General features: G+C 40.3%; 3 protein-coding genes across 5 annotated transcripts; 1 reads left to right on the top strand and 2 right to left on the bottom strand.

Annotated features, from left to right (window-relative positions):
• Positions 1 to 413: 413 nt before the first annotated feature.
• Positions 414 to 2,984, bottom strand: hint2 (histidine triad nucleotide binding protein 2). 3 transcript variants are annotated; one of them, XM_082554267.1, is made up of 5 exons: positions 2,765 to 2,984; positions 2,230 to 2,367; positions 2,034 to 2,138; positions 771 to 843; positions 414 to 683 (listed from the first exon to the last, which is right to left on the bottom strand). In XM_082554267.1, the coding sequence occupies exons 1-5, from the start codon at positions 2,843 to 2,845 to the stop codon at positions 592 to 594; spliced, it is 489 nt and encodes a 162-aa protein (XP_082410393.1). In that variant the 5' UTR covers positions 2,846 to 2,984; the 3' UTR covers positions 414 to 591. The 3 variants fall into 3 exon arrangements, with proteins under 3 accessions (XP_082410393.1, XP_082410391.1, XP_082410392.1); XM_082554265.1 differs by having other exon boundaries at positions 2,448 to 2,829; XM_082554266.1 differs by having other exon boundaries at positions 2,589 to 2,826.
• A 261-nt stretch (positions 2,985 to 3,245) lies between these two features.
• On the top strand, positions 3,246 to 8,619 carry mrps30 (mitochondrial ribosomal protein S30). The gene is made up of 5 exons (XM_082554264.1): positions 3,246 to 3,914; positions 4,284 to 4,429; positions 4,863 to 4,968; positions 5,833 to 6,009; positions 7,657 to 8,619. The coding sequence occupies exons 1-5, from the start codon at positions 3,341 to 3,343 to the stop codon at positions 7,914 to 7,916; spliced, it is 1,263 nt and encodes a 420-aa protein (XP_082410390.1). The 5' UTR covers positions 3,246 to 3,340; the 3' UTR covers positions 7,917 to 8,619.
• A 134-nt stretch (positions 8,620 to 8,753) lies between these two features.
• Positions 8,754 to 13,286, bottom strand: emb (embigin). The gene is made up of 9 exons (XM_082553200.1): positions 13,152 to 13,286; positions 12,346 to 12,423; positions 11,905 to 12,088; positions 11,535 to 11,617; positions 11,219 to 11,355; positions 10,143 to 10,298; positions 9,604 to 9,724; positions 9,464 to 9,497; positions 8,754 to 9,381 (listed from the first exon to the last, which is right to left on the bottom strand). The coding sequence occupies exons 1-9, from the start codon at positions 13,222 to 13,224 to the stop codon at positions 9,321 to 9,323; spliced, it is 927 nt and encodes a 308-aa protein (XP_082409326.1). The 5' UTR covers positions 13,225 to 13,286; the 3' UTR covers positions 8,754 to 9,320.
• Between the last annotated feature and the right edge of the window lie 2,443 nt (positions 13,287 to 15,729).

Below are 15,729 nucleotides of genomic sequence, written 5' to 3' on the forward strand. Positions count from 1 at the left end.
TATGCTTATATCACACATATATATTTGCAGCTCCGTTCCCGAGGTTACACTATCCTGTGGGGGGTTGCAGGAGGAGGAGGATTTTCCACAGCATGGCAACCTCAAACACTTCATTACTGTTAAAGCATTAGTATAACATTATATAATTAATCTTATCCTGGGCTTGGGCGTAGCTCCTCAGTTCATTTGCTGTCTGAAATGAGCTGTTGAGAAGGTTTGAAGAGCAGGTGGGTGAAGGAATAAACTGCCTGAAGCTGAGTGTTTCTGGGCAGAGTGAAGCATGAACTTTTCCTCTGAGAGGGATTACTCGCACATATCTGACCTCGTTGTTTTGAACCTTTGCTCTTAAATGTGAGCTGCTACCATGGTAACAGTATCCTGACTTGATTAGAGATTAAAGAACTGACTTGAGCTTTATTGTTCCATAACAGAATGTGTCTTTATTTGCAGCCATATCAAACATCAACTTCTGACTTTTCCTTTTCACACATTTTTTCCAACATATTTACATTGACATCAGCTTTGTGTATAAACAGGTATTATGCCATTATTATTGGATTAAACTGAGACACCACAGTAAATGTGAAGCCCTTATCCTGGTGGCCATTTCATCTGTCTTCCTCCCAGGACGTGGATGTGAAGGTGGTAGACGGACTGAGCACCGTGCTTCCCGTCGTTGATCACTGGGAATTCAGTGTGGATGTAAACAAACAGTCTGTATAGTCACATTAATGTCTGGAGAATCATTACGGTAAAATGGTCTAACTTACCCACTCTGTACCCTTCAGTCAGAGATTCTTGCTTTGCCACATTTTTGGCAACAACCAATAAATGTCCTAAGAGCTGAAAGTGGAGAAAAGGAGAGCTGCAGAGATTATTTCCAGTCGACAGTGAGCTGTAAATGAAGCAGTTATGACTTCTTAAAGATTAATATTTAGCGTGTCCGGTCACAGAGGAGACCAAACTGGATGTGAGACCTACAGCAGGCTCATCCAACTTCGGGACTGATCCTGGGATTTCTGAACTACTTCTTACATGGTAACTTGCTGTGATACTAACCTGGACTAGAGCAAGTTACGTTCCAGATCAGTAATCATCAAGTATGAAATCAACGCCTACTGACCACTCAGATCTCCAGGAAATAGCGTCACCTTTCGTGAAGGATTCCTCAGACGTCTGTGCACGTACAGTAGGAGGTTTTAAAGTTTTTTAAATATCGTCTGAAGTCTTTGTCTTTTGGTAATGAGCACCAATAATAACAACAGATTCATACAAGAAACTATTTGTTGATTTGTTTTCTTTTTCCAATTTTACAACAATGTTATTGCTCTATAAGTGTTACTATCAAATCCTAAAACAGAACACATATTTGTGCTTGTTGATTTTTTTTTTTTTTAAATCTGATTTAAAAGTAGTATACGCCTTCTGTTTTTAGATTTCTTCTTTATTCTTAGACTGTTAAACAAGGGAATCTAGATAACAACAGTAATATCTGTCTGTATATCTACCTAATCTGTGTTTGAATTTTAATCTGGACGGCTCGACTCCTTTACAACTTCCCTGCTATATTATTTTATTTACCTGATATCTATTTAGGATTATAGGTTGCTTCCCTTGTGGGAAATATGAGGCTGCAGACCAGCCCACATTTGTTGCTGGTTATTTGATGTCAACACTGCCCATTCAATGCAAAAACACTCATACTGGTTGTTACATTAGGAAAGCCAGAAAACAAAAGAACATCTGGGCATATTTAACCTGCTCTTTGGTCCAAGACCCTGGTTTAAGGCTACACTCTGGGTAGTACTGGTTTCAAATGAGGGAAAGGTAGTGCCTTTAGTGCTTCACCTATAGATTTCTTCCAGTGCTGTGACAACAGTTTGGGGTGAGCTGGTTCTTAAATGCTCTGGAAATTAATCTCACAGACATGTCAAATAGTAAAAAACATAGACTTATAAAAAGGGAGCATGTGCTGCACAATCTCACTGCTTGTGACATGATCTGAGAGTCTAGACAAGAAAACACCAGTTTACCTCAGCGTCATCATCTTTGGCCTCACTTATTCTGGGAATAGGAATCCTTGGAATAACCAGGAAGTGAACAGGCGCCTGTGGACTGATATCCCTGAATGCCAAACACTGATAAACACAGAAAAAAAAATCTTATATATGAAGGACTGAACTGCAGAAATGTAACCACAAAATGTTTATTTATGAGCTCAGACTGTACCTTTTCATCCTCATAAATGATATCTGCAGGGATGCTTTTGTCGATCACTTTGGAGAAGATGGTTGGAGCTGGGGAGCCGTACTTCTTGCTGGCTTCCTCTGCCAGCCTCACCTCGTCACTTTTGGTGCACAGGGGTCTCTGGGGGTGAACAACAGGCATGCATCACACATGGGAAAATCAAAAAGCTGCTTTAAGTACGTGTCGCAATGAAACCAAACCTCTTGGTGGTGGTGGGGCACTGCAGGTTCACCACAGCCACCACCAGTAGGACAGGTATTGTCAACATGCTGTGCAGCAGCTAATGAAAGGAATATGTTGACAAGAATGACAACAGGACGGTTTATTTTGATAGCAGATACCTCGCTTCGACAAACATGGGGGAAACGGCTGAGCTTAGCCGCTCTTGTCCCGAACAATGGTGTCCGCAAAATCTGACGACAGTACATAGCTGGCTTTTACAGTTTTGGTGGAAATAATTTTGTGTCTATATATTTTTAAAGGCCGAACAGCCTGTTTATTGACAAAAACACTGCACCTCACCAGAGCCGTTGCACAGTCTTAAAAGTCCAACTTTGACGTAGCCTTCGGGTACTCCCCTACCGTTTGGATTGTTCATGCTGCATCAAATCTCTACTAGCGTCTGCCACCGTTTACAATAAGCTACATAGAAAATACACAGTGTAACACGAGTATGACGTTTTTTGCTATAGTTTTGAATGATTTTGGTTTCAAAGTTTAGCGAACGTTTTAGATTTGTACCCACGTTTTTAGCCCGTTCAACTACAAATTCCGAAATTTCTGAGACAACGTAAATGCACCATCGTTTACGCGACAGGGCTTCATTCAAGACCCTCAACGTTCTCAGAGGCTAAACATAATGCTAATACAAGCTAAGCTTTATTAAATTACACGACCATTTTATTAAATTACAAGACCACTGCCACAAGTAAATAAAATTAAATGTAATGTTCTTTAATACCGGTCTAAGTTTTGACTTATATTACTTTATGTAGGCGTTAGCATTCAGTCTGGCTCTTTTTTCCGCAAGGGGGCGCTGCTCTGAAAGACTGTTAGTTTGTGTGTCAACGAAAAGTGAAGAAGTTAAGCAAACATGGCGGCCCGCACACGGCTACCCTTGCTGTTCCCCAGAAACTTGTTTCCTTTTAGAAGCCAAAAGCTTGTCCACACTGACGTTTCGGTCAAGGAGCCAGCGTACCCTCCAATAGTTCCCTCTCTAACGGCTAAAAGTAAATCTGCGCGGCGGCGACAGATTGAGGAACGGGTGAAGAAGATATGCACCTCCTCCGTGGAGGACAAGCTGTCCCTCATCACTCGCATCCAGCGGGAGAAATTTGTAGTTTACCCTCAAACTTTCGCACGGAACGCAGACAGATGGTACCAGCACTTCACTAAAACCGCGTACATCCCGGGCCTGCCCGAGAAATTCACCCCGGGCTTGGAGAAGACCACAGCCGCGGTTCCAGGAATCGACGATGATGCGTTCGCGGACATACGCTCCTTGGTGACCCGTGTGATCCTGCAAGAGCACTGGCAATTTAGGAAACGCAAGCCTTTCATGTACAGACACCAAGAGCAGGTGGTCGGACCTTTTCTGAGGAGCCTGGTGTCTGGACTCACCTACAGTTTGGCTAAATACAACCCACTGCTGCAGCTTTCCAGTCTGGGTGTGTATGATGAAGTGGAACTAAAGACGCTGTAGTTAGTGGTGTGGATACCTTCAGGAAAATAAAGGCATTCATAGTGAACAACACAGACTTATATAGCAACAAACGTTCCAAGTAGATTTGTTGTTTCGGGCAAAAACAAAACTCGACTAGAGTGGCCCATTAAAATCTGAAACTTATCATATCACAAAAGTCCAGCCTTTATTATAATAATCTTATGACTATTGCCAAAATAATACGAAGATATTAACAAGTTTTATTGCTCAAAACAAAAAGACAAGGAGTTCCAGATAGCATGAAGTATGAGTGCTATGTTTTTCTACTTAACGATCCTAGTCCTCTAATGTTGATCTATATTTGTTTTCTTAGATCTCAGTCCCCAGGTGAACTTTTATTGGAGGAGGGGTCAGAGAATTATCCCAAAGGGACATCGGAAACGCCACCTCGAGCCAACCAGGTTCCAGATCGACGACCGCCCACACAGTCAGATCAGAGTAACCCAACAGTTGCCTCAGGTAGGCGTCCTTTTCAGACCACATGGATCATGTAATAGCAATAGATGCACAGCAAGGGTTTTTGATGGCCTTGCATAGTGGGGGGAAATCACACAAACCACTTAAAATGTTTTTCAGTGATGTTGTCATTATATATTTAATTCTACTTTATTATATTGCGTCTCATCTCAGTGTTAAAAGGTTTTAATCCAGATTCACACATTTAAAGCATCGCTTTTTCTGCAGTTATATAGCAATTTTCTGATCTTGTCAAATACTCAATGGACTTCACTCAGAGTTCTGCAGTTATTTGTGTATATATTCAACATTATTACCACAAGGGGGAGTTTGGGGGAGACTGAATGGGCCCATGGGCTCTAGACGGCCTATCTTGCAAGTTGGGCTTGCAAATTAATTTGATCAAATTACTTTGTCAAATCGTATTTACTTTTAGTTTATGCCGCTGGAAGCCTCCCATGCAGCTGAAGTTCCAGAGATCACGCTTCGTCCCAATGTGATGCCGCTGTTCAGAAGGCAGTACGACAACAACATCTTCACAGGTGAAACAATGATGTGGGTCATGCAGGCTGTGCTAGGTGGTTCTAGACATGTTTTTCAGTCTAGTGAGTACATGTTCCTGGTTAGTAAACATGATCACATTTTTTTAATCCTGCTAATCTGATGACACACAGCCACAGCACCACTATGTTTTAGCAAAAAGCCCTGTGGACACTGTGTTTCAAATCGAATCAAAACTACTTTAAGTTTGCTGACTTTGCCCTAAAATCAGACTTTGAAAAGCTGTTTTTCTTTTTTTTTCCTATAGTTTTTTTTTTTTTTATCACTCCTGCCACCATCTTTGCTGCCACGGAAATCTCCCATAAATCTTATTTCGGGATTCTTTGAATGTCCCGTCTCCCTTTATTATAATATATCTGATTCTATCGATCAGTCATGTTTGAACAGATTTTAGTTGCAAGCTCAGTAAAACAGTCCGTGTAGGGAGCAAAGGAGGTAGAAAATATATATATACTGCCTTAACCCAGAGCCCCAAAAACTGGCCACTGTCCCAAAGGCAAACTGATTCGTTCCCAAATTGTAATTCTGGTCTCACTAACAGGTCATCAGGTTGATTTTTCTCATTATTTACTTATCGTAATGGTCAGCAGGGGGCGCCAATGTGGAACTGACTGGTATTTAGTAAAAGGTATAGATTGTTTTTTGAGAACAATTATTTTAACCCCAACCTTGCTTGTTTTTAATCTTTCTGCTTCTATAGCAAAGTATGATAATAATGTAGCTGCAGGTGGTTTTATATTTGAAGTTTTCATTATCACAGAGGTTACCCAGTGTTTGGCTCATTTTTTTCTTTATTAATCCCCTCTACTTTCTGTTTATAACAAGCCTCTCTGTTTCATTTAAAGGTGCAAAGCTACCAGACCCAGCGTGCTACGGTCACACTCAGTTCCACCTGGTGCCCGACCGATACCACAGAGACCGGATGATTCGGCAGCAGCAGGCTGACCAAGTGGAGGTTTTCCTCAGAGCCAACGCGCTCGCCAGCCTCTTCGCCTGGACAGGAGCTCAGGCCATGTATCAAGGTGAGTTCCTAACACAGCAAAGGTGCAACAGAACTGAGATGCTGTGTTTATAAAACATTACAATACATATTTATGTCTTCATGTAGTTGATTTACTTTGTTCGCTGAAGAGATTTAAAGACATGTCAGAAAGTTAACAGAGCAAATGTCATCATGAAAAGCTTTTTCTTTATGTTCAAGTTGGTTTCTAAACATTTTCTAAAAAGGTCACACACTCACCAGCCACACAATAATATCTATCAGCATCTATCGGCAGCATTTCAGTGCATTTAGGCATGAAGATGCGGTCAAGAGCTGCTAAAGTTCAAACCAAGCATCAAAATGAGGAAGAAAGGTGGTTTAAGTGACTTTGAATGGGCATGGTGTCGTTCGTTGTTCCTCATACACCGGAAACTTCTGAAATTCTTAAGTCAACGCAAAGTCTTTAGCATTTCTTAATACGAAGGATTCTGGCGTAACTATTTCCTTCAGCCTGGTGTTAGTATTTCAGAAACTGATGATCTACAAAGAAAATTCCAGTGAGCAGCTGGCTGAGGCAGGAGGAGATTGGTCAGACTGTTTCAGTTGCAACAGTAACTCAAAATCCATCAGTCTTGAACTCTGCTGTGACATTCAGGTGGTAGAGTACAACATAAAAGCATGGATCCATCCCACTCTGCATTAACGGTTGAGCCTGGTAGTGGTGGTAGTTTAATGATGTGGGGGATATTTGAATGGCACACTTTGCTTCTTTTGGTACCATTTGAGCATCCTTTACAAAATCACAGCCTGCCTGAGTATTGCTGGACGTGTCCATCCCGTTATGACCACAGTGTACCCATCTTCTGATGGCTGCTTCCCATCACGAAGCTCAAATCATCTCAAACTGGTTTCTTGAACATGAAAATGAGTTCTCTGTACTCAAATGGCCTCTACAGTCACCAGATATCAATTCAATAGAGAACCATTTGGATGTGTTGGAACAGAAGATTTACATCATGGATGTGCAGCTGACAAATTTGCAGTAACAGTTGTGCGGTCGTGTCACTATTGACCAATCTGAGAAATGTTTCCAGAACCTCGATGAATCTATGCAATGAAGACGTAAGGCGAAAGGCGATCATCCACTTAGTAGCCAAGTGTACCTAATGAAGTGGCAGTGAGCGTTGTTTTGCTTTTTATTAGCCTGGCAGTGCTATAGTGTCTCTGAAATCTCTGGGTATGTGTCGACTATCATAATTAATATTGGTCCAGAATCATCATTGCAGCCGACCAATCACGTTCTGTGATGTCATAGCTTTGTGACTTTTGGGGGGAGAAGTTTGCCTTTTTGCAGCAAAGCTTTCTGACCAAAAGTCTGATCATGCTTCAGGTTGAAATAAATTTTCAAAAATAATAACTAAGTGTTTAACAAATGTAATATTAAGGGGTGTCTTGTTCCACCTGTCGACACGCAGTGTTACAGGACAAATCTATGACATATCCACTATGTTTAGTCTGTTTCCTCCAGAGCTGCAGAGCTAACAAAGTGACTGGTCAGTGGCATTACTCATGATGCTGCAGGAATAACGCTGATACAGGAATATGGGATTACTGCAGTGGTCTACATTTGGCTTTAAATCTGAGAGAAGGCGTAGCTCGTGTTGATGCTTCCCTCTCCCCGCTGTAGGTTTCTGGAACTACGAGGATGTCACCAGACCCTTCGTGTCCCAGGCCGTGATCACAGACGGCCACTTCTTCTCCTTCTTCTGCTACCAGCTGAACACAGTTGCGCTCTCTGTGGAGACTGACGCCAACAACCCCAGGAAAAACCTCCTGTGGGGCACAGAGAGCCTGCGACTGTACGAGAGCGTGCAGGACGGAGAGGTGGTGGGACTGAACGACGGCGTCGTCAAGCTTCTGGTTCAATTCTTCATGAATCAGCCGTAGTTGGATTGTAAGGGAAGGGGTGGAAATCTTTAGGCAGATTTCACTTAAGATTTTGTTCTCTAAAGAGCAAGATGGGAGTGAAGTTTGCCAGTTTGTATGAAATGTAATGTTGAAAAAAGAAGAATCTGTATTCCTGTGAAAGTAAGTACTGAAAAAATACTGTGTACACATCCCTGATTATTACAGAGGCCTGAAAGATCACAATGGAAATTTGCGTGTGTGTTGGGTATTATACACAGAGTTAAGGGAAGCATAGACAGAAGCAATAATTTAACAAATATCTGTAGCATCTTGGGCGAATCTGTTGTATGAATACATATTTCTGACTCCCGTCATCTCAGCCTGGGCTGTTTCTGCGACAGACGTGTTGGCGGCACACAACAAGAGTTCAGAAATATAGTAGCTTCAACACATTTAAGTAAATTCATTAACTCCAGCCAAACTCAGCATGTCTCACACAGGCTGAGGAACGAGCCGCTCTAGTTTACTTTCTAAATGCAGTGATACAGATTTGTTTCTGACAGTCGCAGCTGAGGGTGTGTCGCCTCTCGCTGTGGTCACAGCTACAACGGTCTACACGATTGTGTGTCGTGGTATAGCTTAGCTTTTCTCCGTGGGGAAGAGGAAGTACAAAGGTTATTCAGGACAAAAACATCCACTGTATTTATAGAAAAAATAATAAATGGCGGATTTTCAAAACTGACTCTTGTTATTGTTGCTTAATCCATCCTAAACTTTTTTTTCTGTTGACTGCTCTGCTGACGTGTTAACAGACACATTTTTGAAGTGTTTCTTTAGTGCTCGGAAATAAGTTTCAAATGAATCCAACACTGAAACGGTGGTTTGTGTAGTTTTTAATCGGCTTGTTTGCATACGGTGCAGTCATTTTTGGGGAAGAAACTATGACTCTGTGACTATTCTCCTACACGTAAACGCAAAACAGATGCACAAATATGATGAATATGTGAAGATCTATTTTGATTTACATGTTATTCAAGTACTGTAGATAGATTACTGCAAGGACAAAAGTCATTGGAAGCACAGTGAAAGGTTAGTCAAAGAGTGTAAGGCACTGCTACGAACCACAGAGAAGAAAAACGGGTAAAAGTCATTTGAAGTTTACGGTGTTGCCAACAAGAAGAGAAAGTCACTTCTGTTATGAGAAAGGGGAGGGGACAAAGATGACGTGATGTGTCAAGAGAAGCATGTCTGGGTTTCTGCACAGGAAGTAAACAGGAAAGGAAAGAGGCCACTTGTGTTGCAAACTCGAGTGTTGATTAGCTGGAAGCTGTTGCACTCTGAGTGTTGAAACAAAGTGATGCAGTTATAACAGATGCCACAATAACCGTATAAATGTTGCTAGCGTTCACTTTTAAAAATGAGTTTTAAAGCTGGCTGCAGTCTTTAAACTTTGCGCTGCCTCATGGACGTATTACCCTCCAGCTCCTTAGCTTCTTCCTGAGGCCTGACAGAAAAAAAAGAGAAGTCATTCTTGGATTATGAAATCTGCAAGTATCTTAAAAGAAATACTGCGTCATTGTACTCACAGCTCGTTCTTTTGGTTGCCGTTCGGCAGATTTTCTGAGAATGAGACCGATAAATACAAGTTAAAAATAAGTTTTGTCATAAAATGTTGCAAAAAGTATATGATAGTGATACAAATAAGAGCTGGATGATGTTTATCTACCCTCTTCTGTGTTGTTCTTCCTGGAATGAATTTTCTCGTAGAGCAGGATGGCAGTGACCAGCACGATAACTTCAGCCAGGATGGTTAAGAAGGGTTTCAGGGGCTCAATGAAGCTGATAATCTTCAGTACAGAAAGAGGAAATATTATATATCACTACTCCTACTGTTTTCAGTCACATCCACAGGAAAGAAGTACAGATGTTTTATCTTATGGGATTAGTAGACCGCACTCGGTGTCTATTCTGCCAAGTAGTTTTAAAAGCTTTATATGTTTGAGTAGTTTTTGTAGTTTGAAGCCTGTGGAGTTGGGCTCTCAGTGGTTCACCAGACCAATCATGACAGGCCATGATTAATAGCATATTTTTTTTATTTTACAAAAGCAGTAACCAGTGAGTTTAAAAAAGGGATGCAAAGAGAGACAAATTATTTATTTATTATCAAACTAATAATGAATCCTGGGTCTGAATTACAAACTGCTCAGGGGCTGTACAGGTACAGAGTTCCTTTTGTTTACTGACAGCTCCACAAGGTTTACTGACCTTGAGCTCCACATGGCTCACTGAGGTGCCGATGCGGTACACCGCCCCACAGTAATAGGAGCCAGAGTCTTCATCTGTCAGGTTGCTGATCTTCAGCTTCGTCTTCCACCTTTTATTGTGGATTTCATAGCGCTGAGGCTCTTCAACAACGAGGATCTGTTCCCATATATATCAACATACGTTAACATGACACCGTCTGGATTTTGCTGAACGACACAGTAACAACAACAAATTTAAATGTCTTTGAAGCCAAATGAGGGAAAAGAAGGAGAATTAAAAGGAAAGATTCACGAAGCTGTGCTATGATCCCATTTGACACCCAACCTGCCTCCCAACAGGAGCGTTGTAGGTTTTTGCTTTTTATTTTTTCCACTTAAAAAGATAAAATGACCCACACAACAAAAAATCTGATAAATAAATCAAGTTAAAAGAAGACCCCAGTCCATTGGGATGTTATCCATTGCATCTATTATCTTAAACTAATACTGCATCACATTACAGGCACAATTAAAATATCAGTAATACTGAACTTGTTATCCCATTACAAACAGCTATAACTACTAGATACTGAAAATGTGTATTTAGCATGCATAATATAAAGCATGACAAGCTTTAAAAAGTATGCACACTTGCACATATTTCCCCCACTGCCCCAGCACATTCTGGAAACGCATGTATTGTGTCATAAATACAGGTAATTTATCATAAGTACAAGCTCTAATGTTTCCCACCACTGTGCTTTAATGCCTGCTCATGTTCATTTATAGGATCTTATGCAGAAAAAGACCAAACATGAGGAATATGGATAAAAGGATAAACCATCCACCTATGAACAGTAATGAAAAGGTTTACTTCGACTTTCACAAAATATGAGGAGCTGTTAAAAATAGACACTTTGTTTGGTATAAGATAATTAAGATAAATAAGGATAATTCAAGATGTGTAACATGCAAAGCTGCTCTTGAAGAATATTCTTGAGAATAAAAACATGGGAGATGAACATAAGAAATCCTACTTGAAGGAATGTCAATTAAAAATGATCAGTGACACAACTGTACCGGCTCTGAGCAGCTTACCTTTTCTGTCCCATTGACTTTATACCAGGTCCAGGTTCTGGGCTCTGGTTTGGTTTCCTCCATTTTACAATAAATCACCACAAAGTCCCCCAGATAGCTGACTATCGGCTTGTCTCGCACCTCACTGATCTGTGGAGCTGGAGGAAAACGACTGAGCTGATGATGCTTATGAAGACATAGCAGCACTGCACAGCCTCAGTCGAGTGTTATATATTGATATTCACTATAAATAGCTTGAGCAGGGACTTGAGGAGCTGATAGCAAAACAAATGAAGCTGTGAAATGTCTTGCAGAGATTCATTGTTTATTTCCTTACCTGCCAAAATAAAATCTATTTGTGCTTCAGTCCCAAAAACACAGGAGTAACTTCCAAGGTCTTGTTCACTGACAATATGGAAACTGTAAAGCAGAAGTCAAAGAGGGGTTTTAGATATTAACATAATAAATCAAATGCTCCTGTCCTCCAACTATCTGATTATTTTAACTAAACTGTTGCCCTACTTTCATGTAAAGATAGTTACAGCTGACATGGACAGGCATGAGCTGACACTGCAGTTCTATTTAAAACCTTTTATATATTCAGGTCTTTTGATAAAACGTTGTAACAGTTTTTGAGCCACTCGGAGGGGAACTGCAAAGTGGATTTTCTAAAGCTGTCAGATAAAATATGCACATGAAGTACTTACTCTTGTTTGAGAGTATACTGCTCATTCTCCAGCTGCACAGAGCGCTCACTGTCCTGGATCGTCTTCCCATCTTTTGTCCAATAAACGCTAATGTTTGGTAGTTTCTTCTGATTCCCAGTCCACGTACAGGCTAGCGTTAGATTTACAGGCTCATGCAGCTGGATTTCCTCTGTGTGATTTTCACCTGTGTGGAGTTTTGTGGAACAGTTAGAAACACGGACACACACACACACACACACACACACACACACACACACACACACACACACAAGGCAAAATCAGGCTCTAATTTAAATCCAGCGCCACGTGGTCACAACAACATGGAAATCCTTACATCTTTGTCATAGCACAATATTTTACAAGATAAATAACTTATCAACATGTGTTCTTTAGCCATATTTACATGAGCAGTAATAAGGAAACACAACATGCAGAAATTACCTTTAAGAACAACACTTTTTACAGTTGTTTTAAGAGCAGTGGTGGGAACCTGTGGCGCTTTGGTTGAGCCCAACGTGTCTGACAGGAAAAGAAGTAAATGTATAAATATACAGAGTCTTTTACTGTGTGTAAAATAATTCAAAAGGTACAATATTATTTATACCAATATTTTAAGGTGATTTTAAGGCAGATATCAGTGTTGCTACTTTGCTGCCGTGTGAAACAGCTCGTAACTGTCTGTGAAAAGTGTCCTCTACATAACGGCAACAAGGTTGTTTCCTTCATCATCTTTTCAAAGAGATGTTTTCTTAAATAATTACATAAATATCATAAGATTGGGATTAAAATGTATTCAGACAAAAAAAAAGAAATAAGCACTGAGTAACTTTAAGGTTTTATCTTTTTGTCTGTTATATAGTTCTTAAAGTAACACACATGCACAATCGCAGAATGAAGCATAATGAGGCGACAATTAAAATCATATCAATATAAAATCCTTTGCAAGCACGATAATTAAGTAACCTAGTGTTTTGATTTTTCCTTTTACATTTTATCCTATGATGATTACAAATATTTGTCTTGAGGGAAACAGTTTGAGACACATGTATAAGGTGAAAAATCATAAACAATCACTACCAGTATGCTTCAAACCAAATTATGTTGCACACAATTATGTGAAAATCTTATGACATTTTGTTCTGGCCCTTACAAGGTTACGGGACCATTTGGTGGAACAGAGAAAAGGCTGAACAGAGCTTGAACACAACCACAAAACACAGCAAAAATGAAACCCAAAATTAATTTACTTGTATTGATGTGTCTGCAGCAGACGCAAAGCAGGCAGATCTGAAAAAGCGGCTGCTTCCAGGAGGCTGACATGGTTATCGTCCCTCTGTCCTCTCTGTGAGCAGGTTCCTCACTGTCTCTACAGACTGCACGGTATAACCACCCCACCCCTTCTCCCTCATCTGCACAAGTGACGCAGCCATGATATCACTCTGCAGCCTGTGGGTGGCTGCCTCCATCCATTATTCACTCAGATGGGGTTCGTGTCTGGATGTTGTGCTGCAGTTTGTGGTGCCCTTCAGGACTGCATATTAACAGAAAATGTTAAAATAATGTGTATCTGTATTTGCGTGTATACTTTGATAAAAATGTTAAATCTGTCCCAGCCTGACTAGGCTGCTACTGTGCAGCTACGTGCAAGGTGTCCTGTTGTGTTATTTGAGAAGGTCACATGAGCTGAATCCCCTCATGAAATATCAAAGAGGGGCAACTAACAAAGTACCAATTCTGTTACTGCAAATGACTCATGCAGTTCTACCTTAATATGAGTATACATTTAATACTATTCAATTGTTCACAGTTATACCAAGTGAAACACTAAAAGTAGCCTCACTCTAGTTCTCACAGCGTGGCGTTTACCTCTAAAGTTACCCATAGTCTAATTCTTCTCCTCACCACAGTAGAAATGTTCACGTTTTGGTATCAATCTCAATTTGTTCTGCATTTTTTAATGTTTAATTCTTAAATCTTTTTCAGCCTTAACATTATTATTATTCAGTTGCCTTTTTATTTCTGGTTTGGCTTAAAAGATAGCTTCTTTAACTAACAGTCTTGACTAGGTCAGCCAATACATTGTAAAAATGAAATGGGGCTGCATTGCTAGACTGTGGTTTAGTTGTTTCTGTCACAGTGTGGTACTAATTCTGTATGCCACACATAGTCCGATGAAGTGCAAATGAGTAATCAGGACTATCACCTAGCACGAGTGTTATTATGGAGTTGAGGAACTGATACGCACTCACTGGCCACTTCTTTAGGTATTCTTCGCGAGTGCCAGGTTGGACTGTGTTTGCCTGTAGCACTGCTTTCTTTGTGTCATTCTTTCAACAAGGTGCTGGAAATATTTGTGGTCCATATTGACATGATAGCATCATCCATCCATCCATCCATCCATCCATCCATCCATCCATCTACTGTCTGAATGTCGCAGCAGAAATCAAAACTCATCGATCCGATCTGCAGCTCCATCAGCACTCCCCATTCAGGTCAGAGGAAATTGGTCAGACTGCACATCGTCTTCATAGATGAAACAAGCGCATTCATTTTTATTCAGTAATAGCACATACCAATTATATAATTGAGACAAAAGAAGTGAAATGGTTAGATATTTAGTGGTTGAAAGAAACTTATTGTGGTTGAAAGAAACTTGAAGTACCTTTTTTTTTGTTCAAAACTATAATTTATTTATTTTCTATCTTCTGTCCCTTGTTGTGGACATCAGATCAGTTGCTGTAATTTTGTTCCTAATGCATTCAGATCATGTTGAAATGTTCACTTTCAGTGTTCACTGTGTGTGAACAGCTCCAACAATATATATGAGAATATGATGAAGACAAATTCTTTAAGCACAATATACTAAAAACTAAAAATTGGCAAAGGCAGAGAGACATACAAAAAAACAATTTCTTTAAATCTAGTTTAGTAGGTGGAAAATTCCCTTTTTCCTGTTCTGATTGTAGCTATTCTGTGAATAAAATGAATTGACTGGTGTGAATCGAAATGATTGTGTGACTTTAGCTTGATCTGATTGGTCAAACAATTTATTTCTATTCATTAAGAGAGGCAAACTGGGCCTGGGCCAGGCTTCCTGGAGTGCTAGGCCATGTTTCACCACTGATTTACCACATGAGATTCAGGAGGGCGCTATTTCACACAGGGCATTATACAGTCAAGGAATGAGAAAAAGATAAAAATAGGGAAAGCTTGCCTTTTAATTAGCGAATATCAATCAACTGTGCAGCAGACTGTGTGAACCCTCAGCCAGTGATGTCTCAGCATCAGGCCAAGGCCTAAAGCAGCAACACCAACTTGGGGGTGATAATGTGAACAGTGGCAGAAATCCCAGGAAAGGCACTGGAGTGGAACACTTTTGGAAAGTTTCATGGTTCATTGACAAGACAGAGGCTAAAAAAAGTCCTCTGCTATAGAAGGGTGTAAGCTGGGCTCATAATGTAAGGCAGTGAGTTCGAGAGCAGTGGGCTCAGAGACAGAGGCTGACAGCAGAGAGGTGTTCTGCTGCCATCCTGAGGGGGTCAATAAAAATAAACAGAAAAACATAGGTAACTAATTTTTGGGGTTGTTTTTTTTTTTGTTGGTTTGATTGTTTTTATTTCAGGTGTATTGTTAGAGATCAGTAGTAGAAATTAACAAACATGAGTCATTAATATATGTTTAAGGTACTTTAAGGCTCATTTTCAGCTCCAAGTTTTATAGTAAACCAGCCTTATATGACTTCCCAGTAACACACACAATCAAATTAAAAACAATACTCAAGTGACTACCTGCCACACGCCTTGTAAACGTTACTTATGAACTCGA

The sequence above is a fragment of the Aulonocara stuartgranti genome (assembly GCF_965226115.1).
Source record: "Aulonocara stuartgranti genome assembly, chromosome: 12".
Taxonomy (NCBI): Eukaryota; Metazoa; Chordata; class Actinopteri; order Cichliformes; family Cichlidae; genus Aulonocara; species Aulonocara stuartgranti.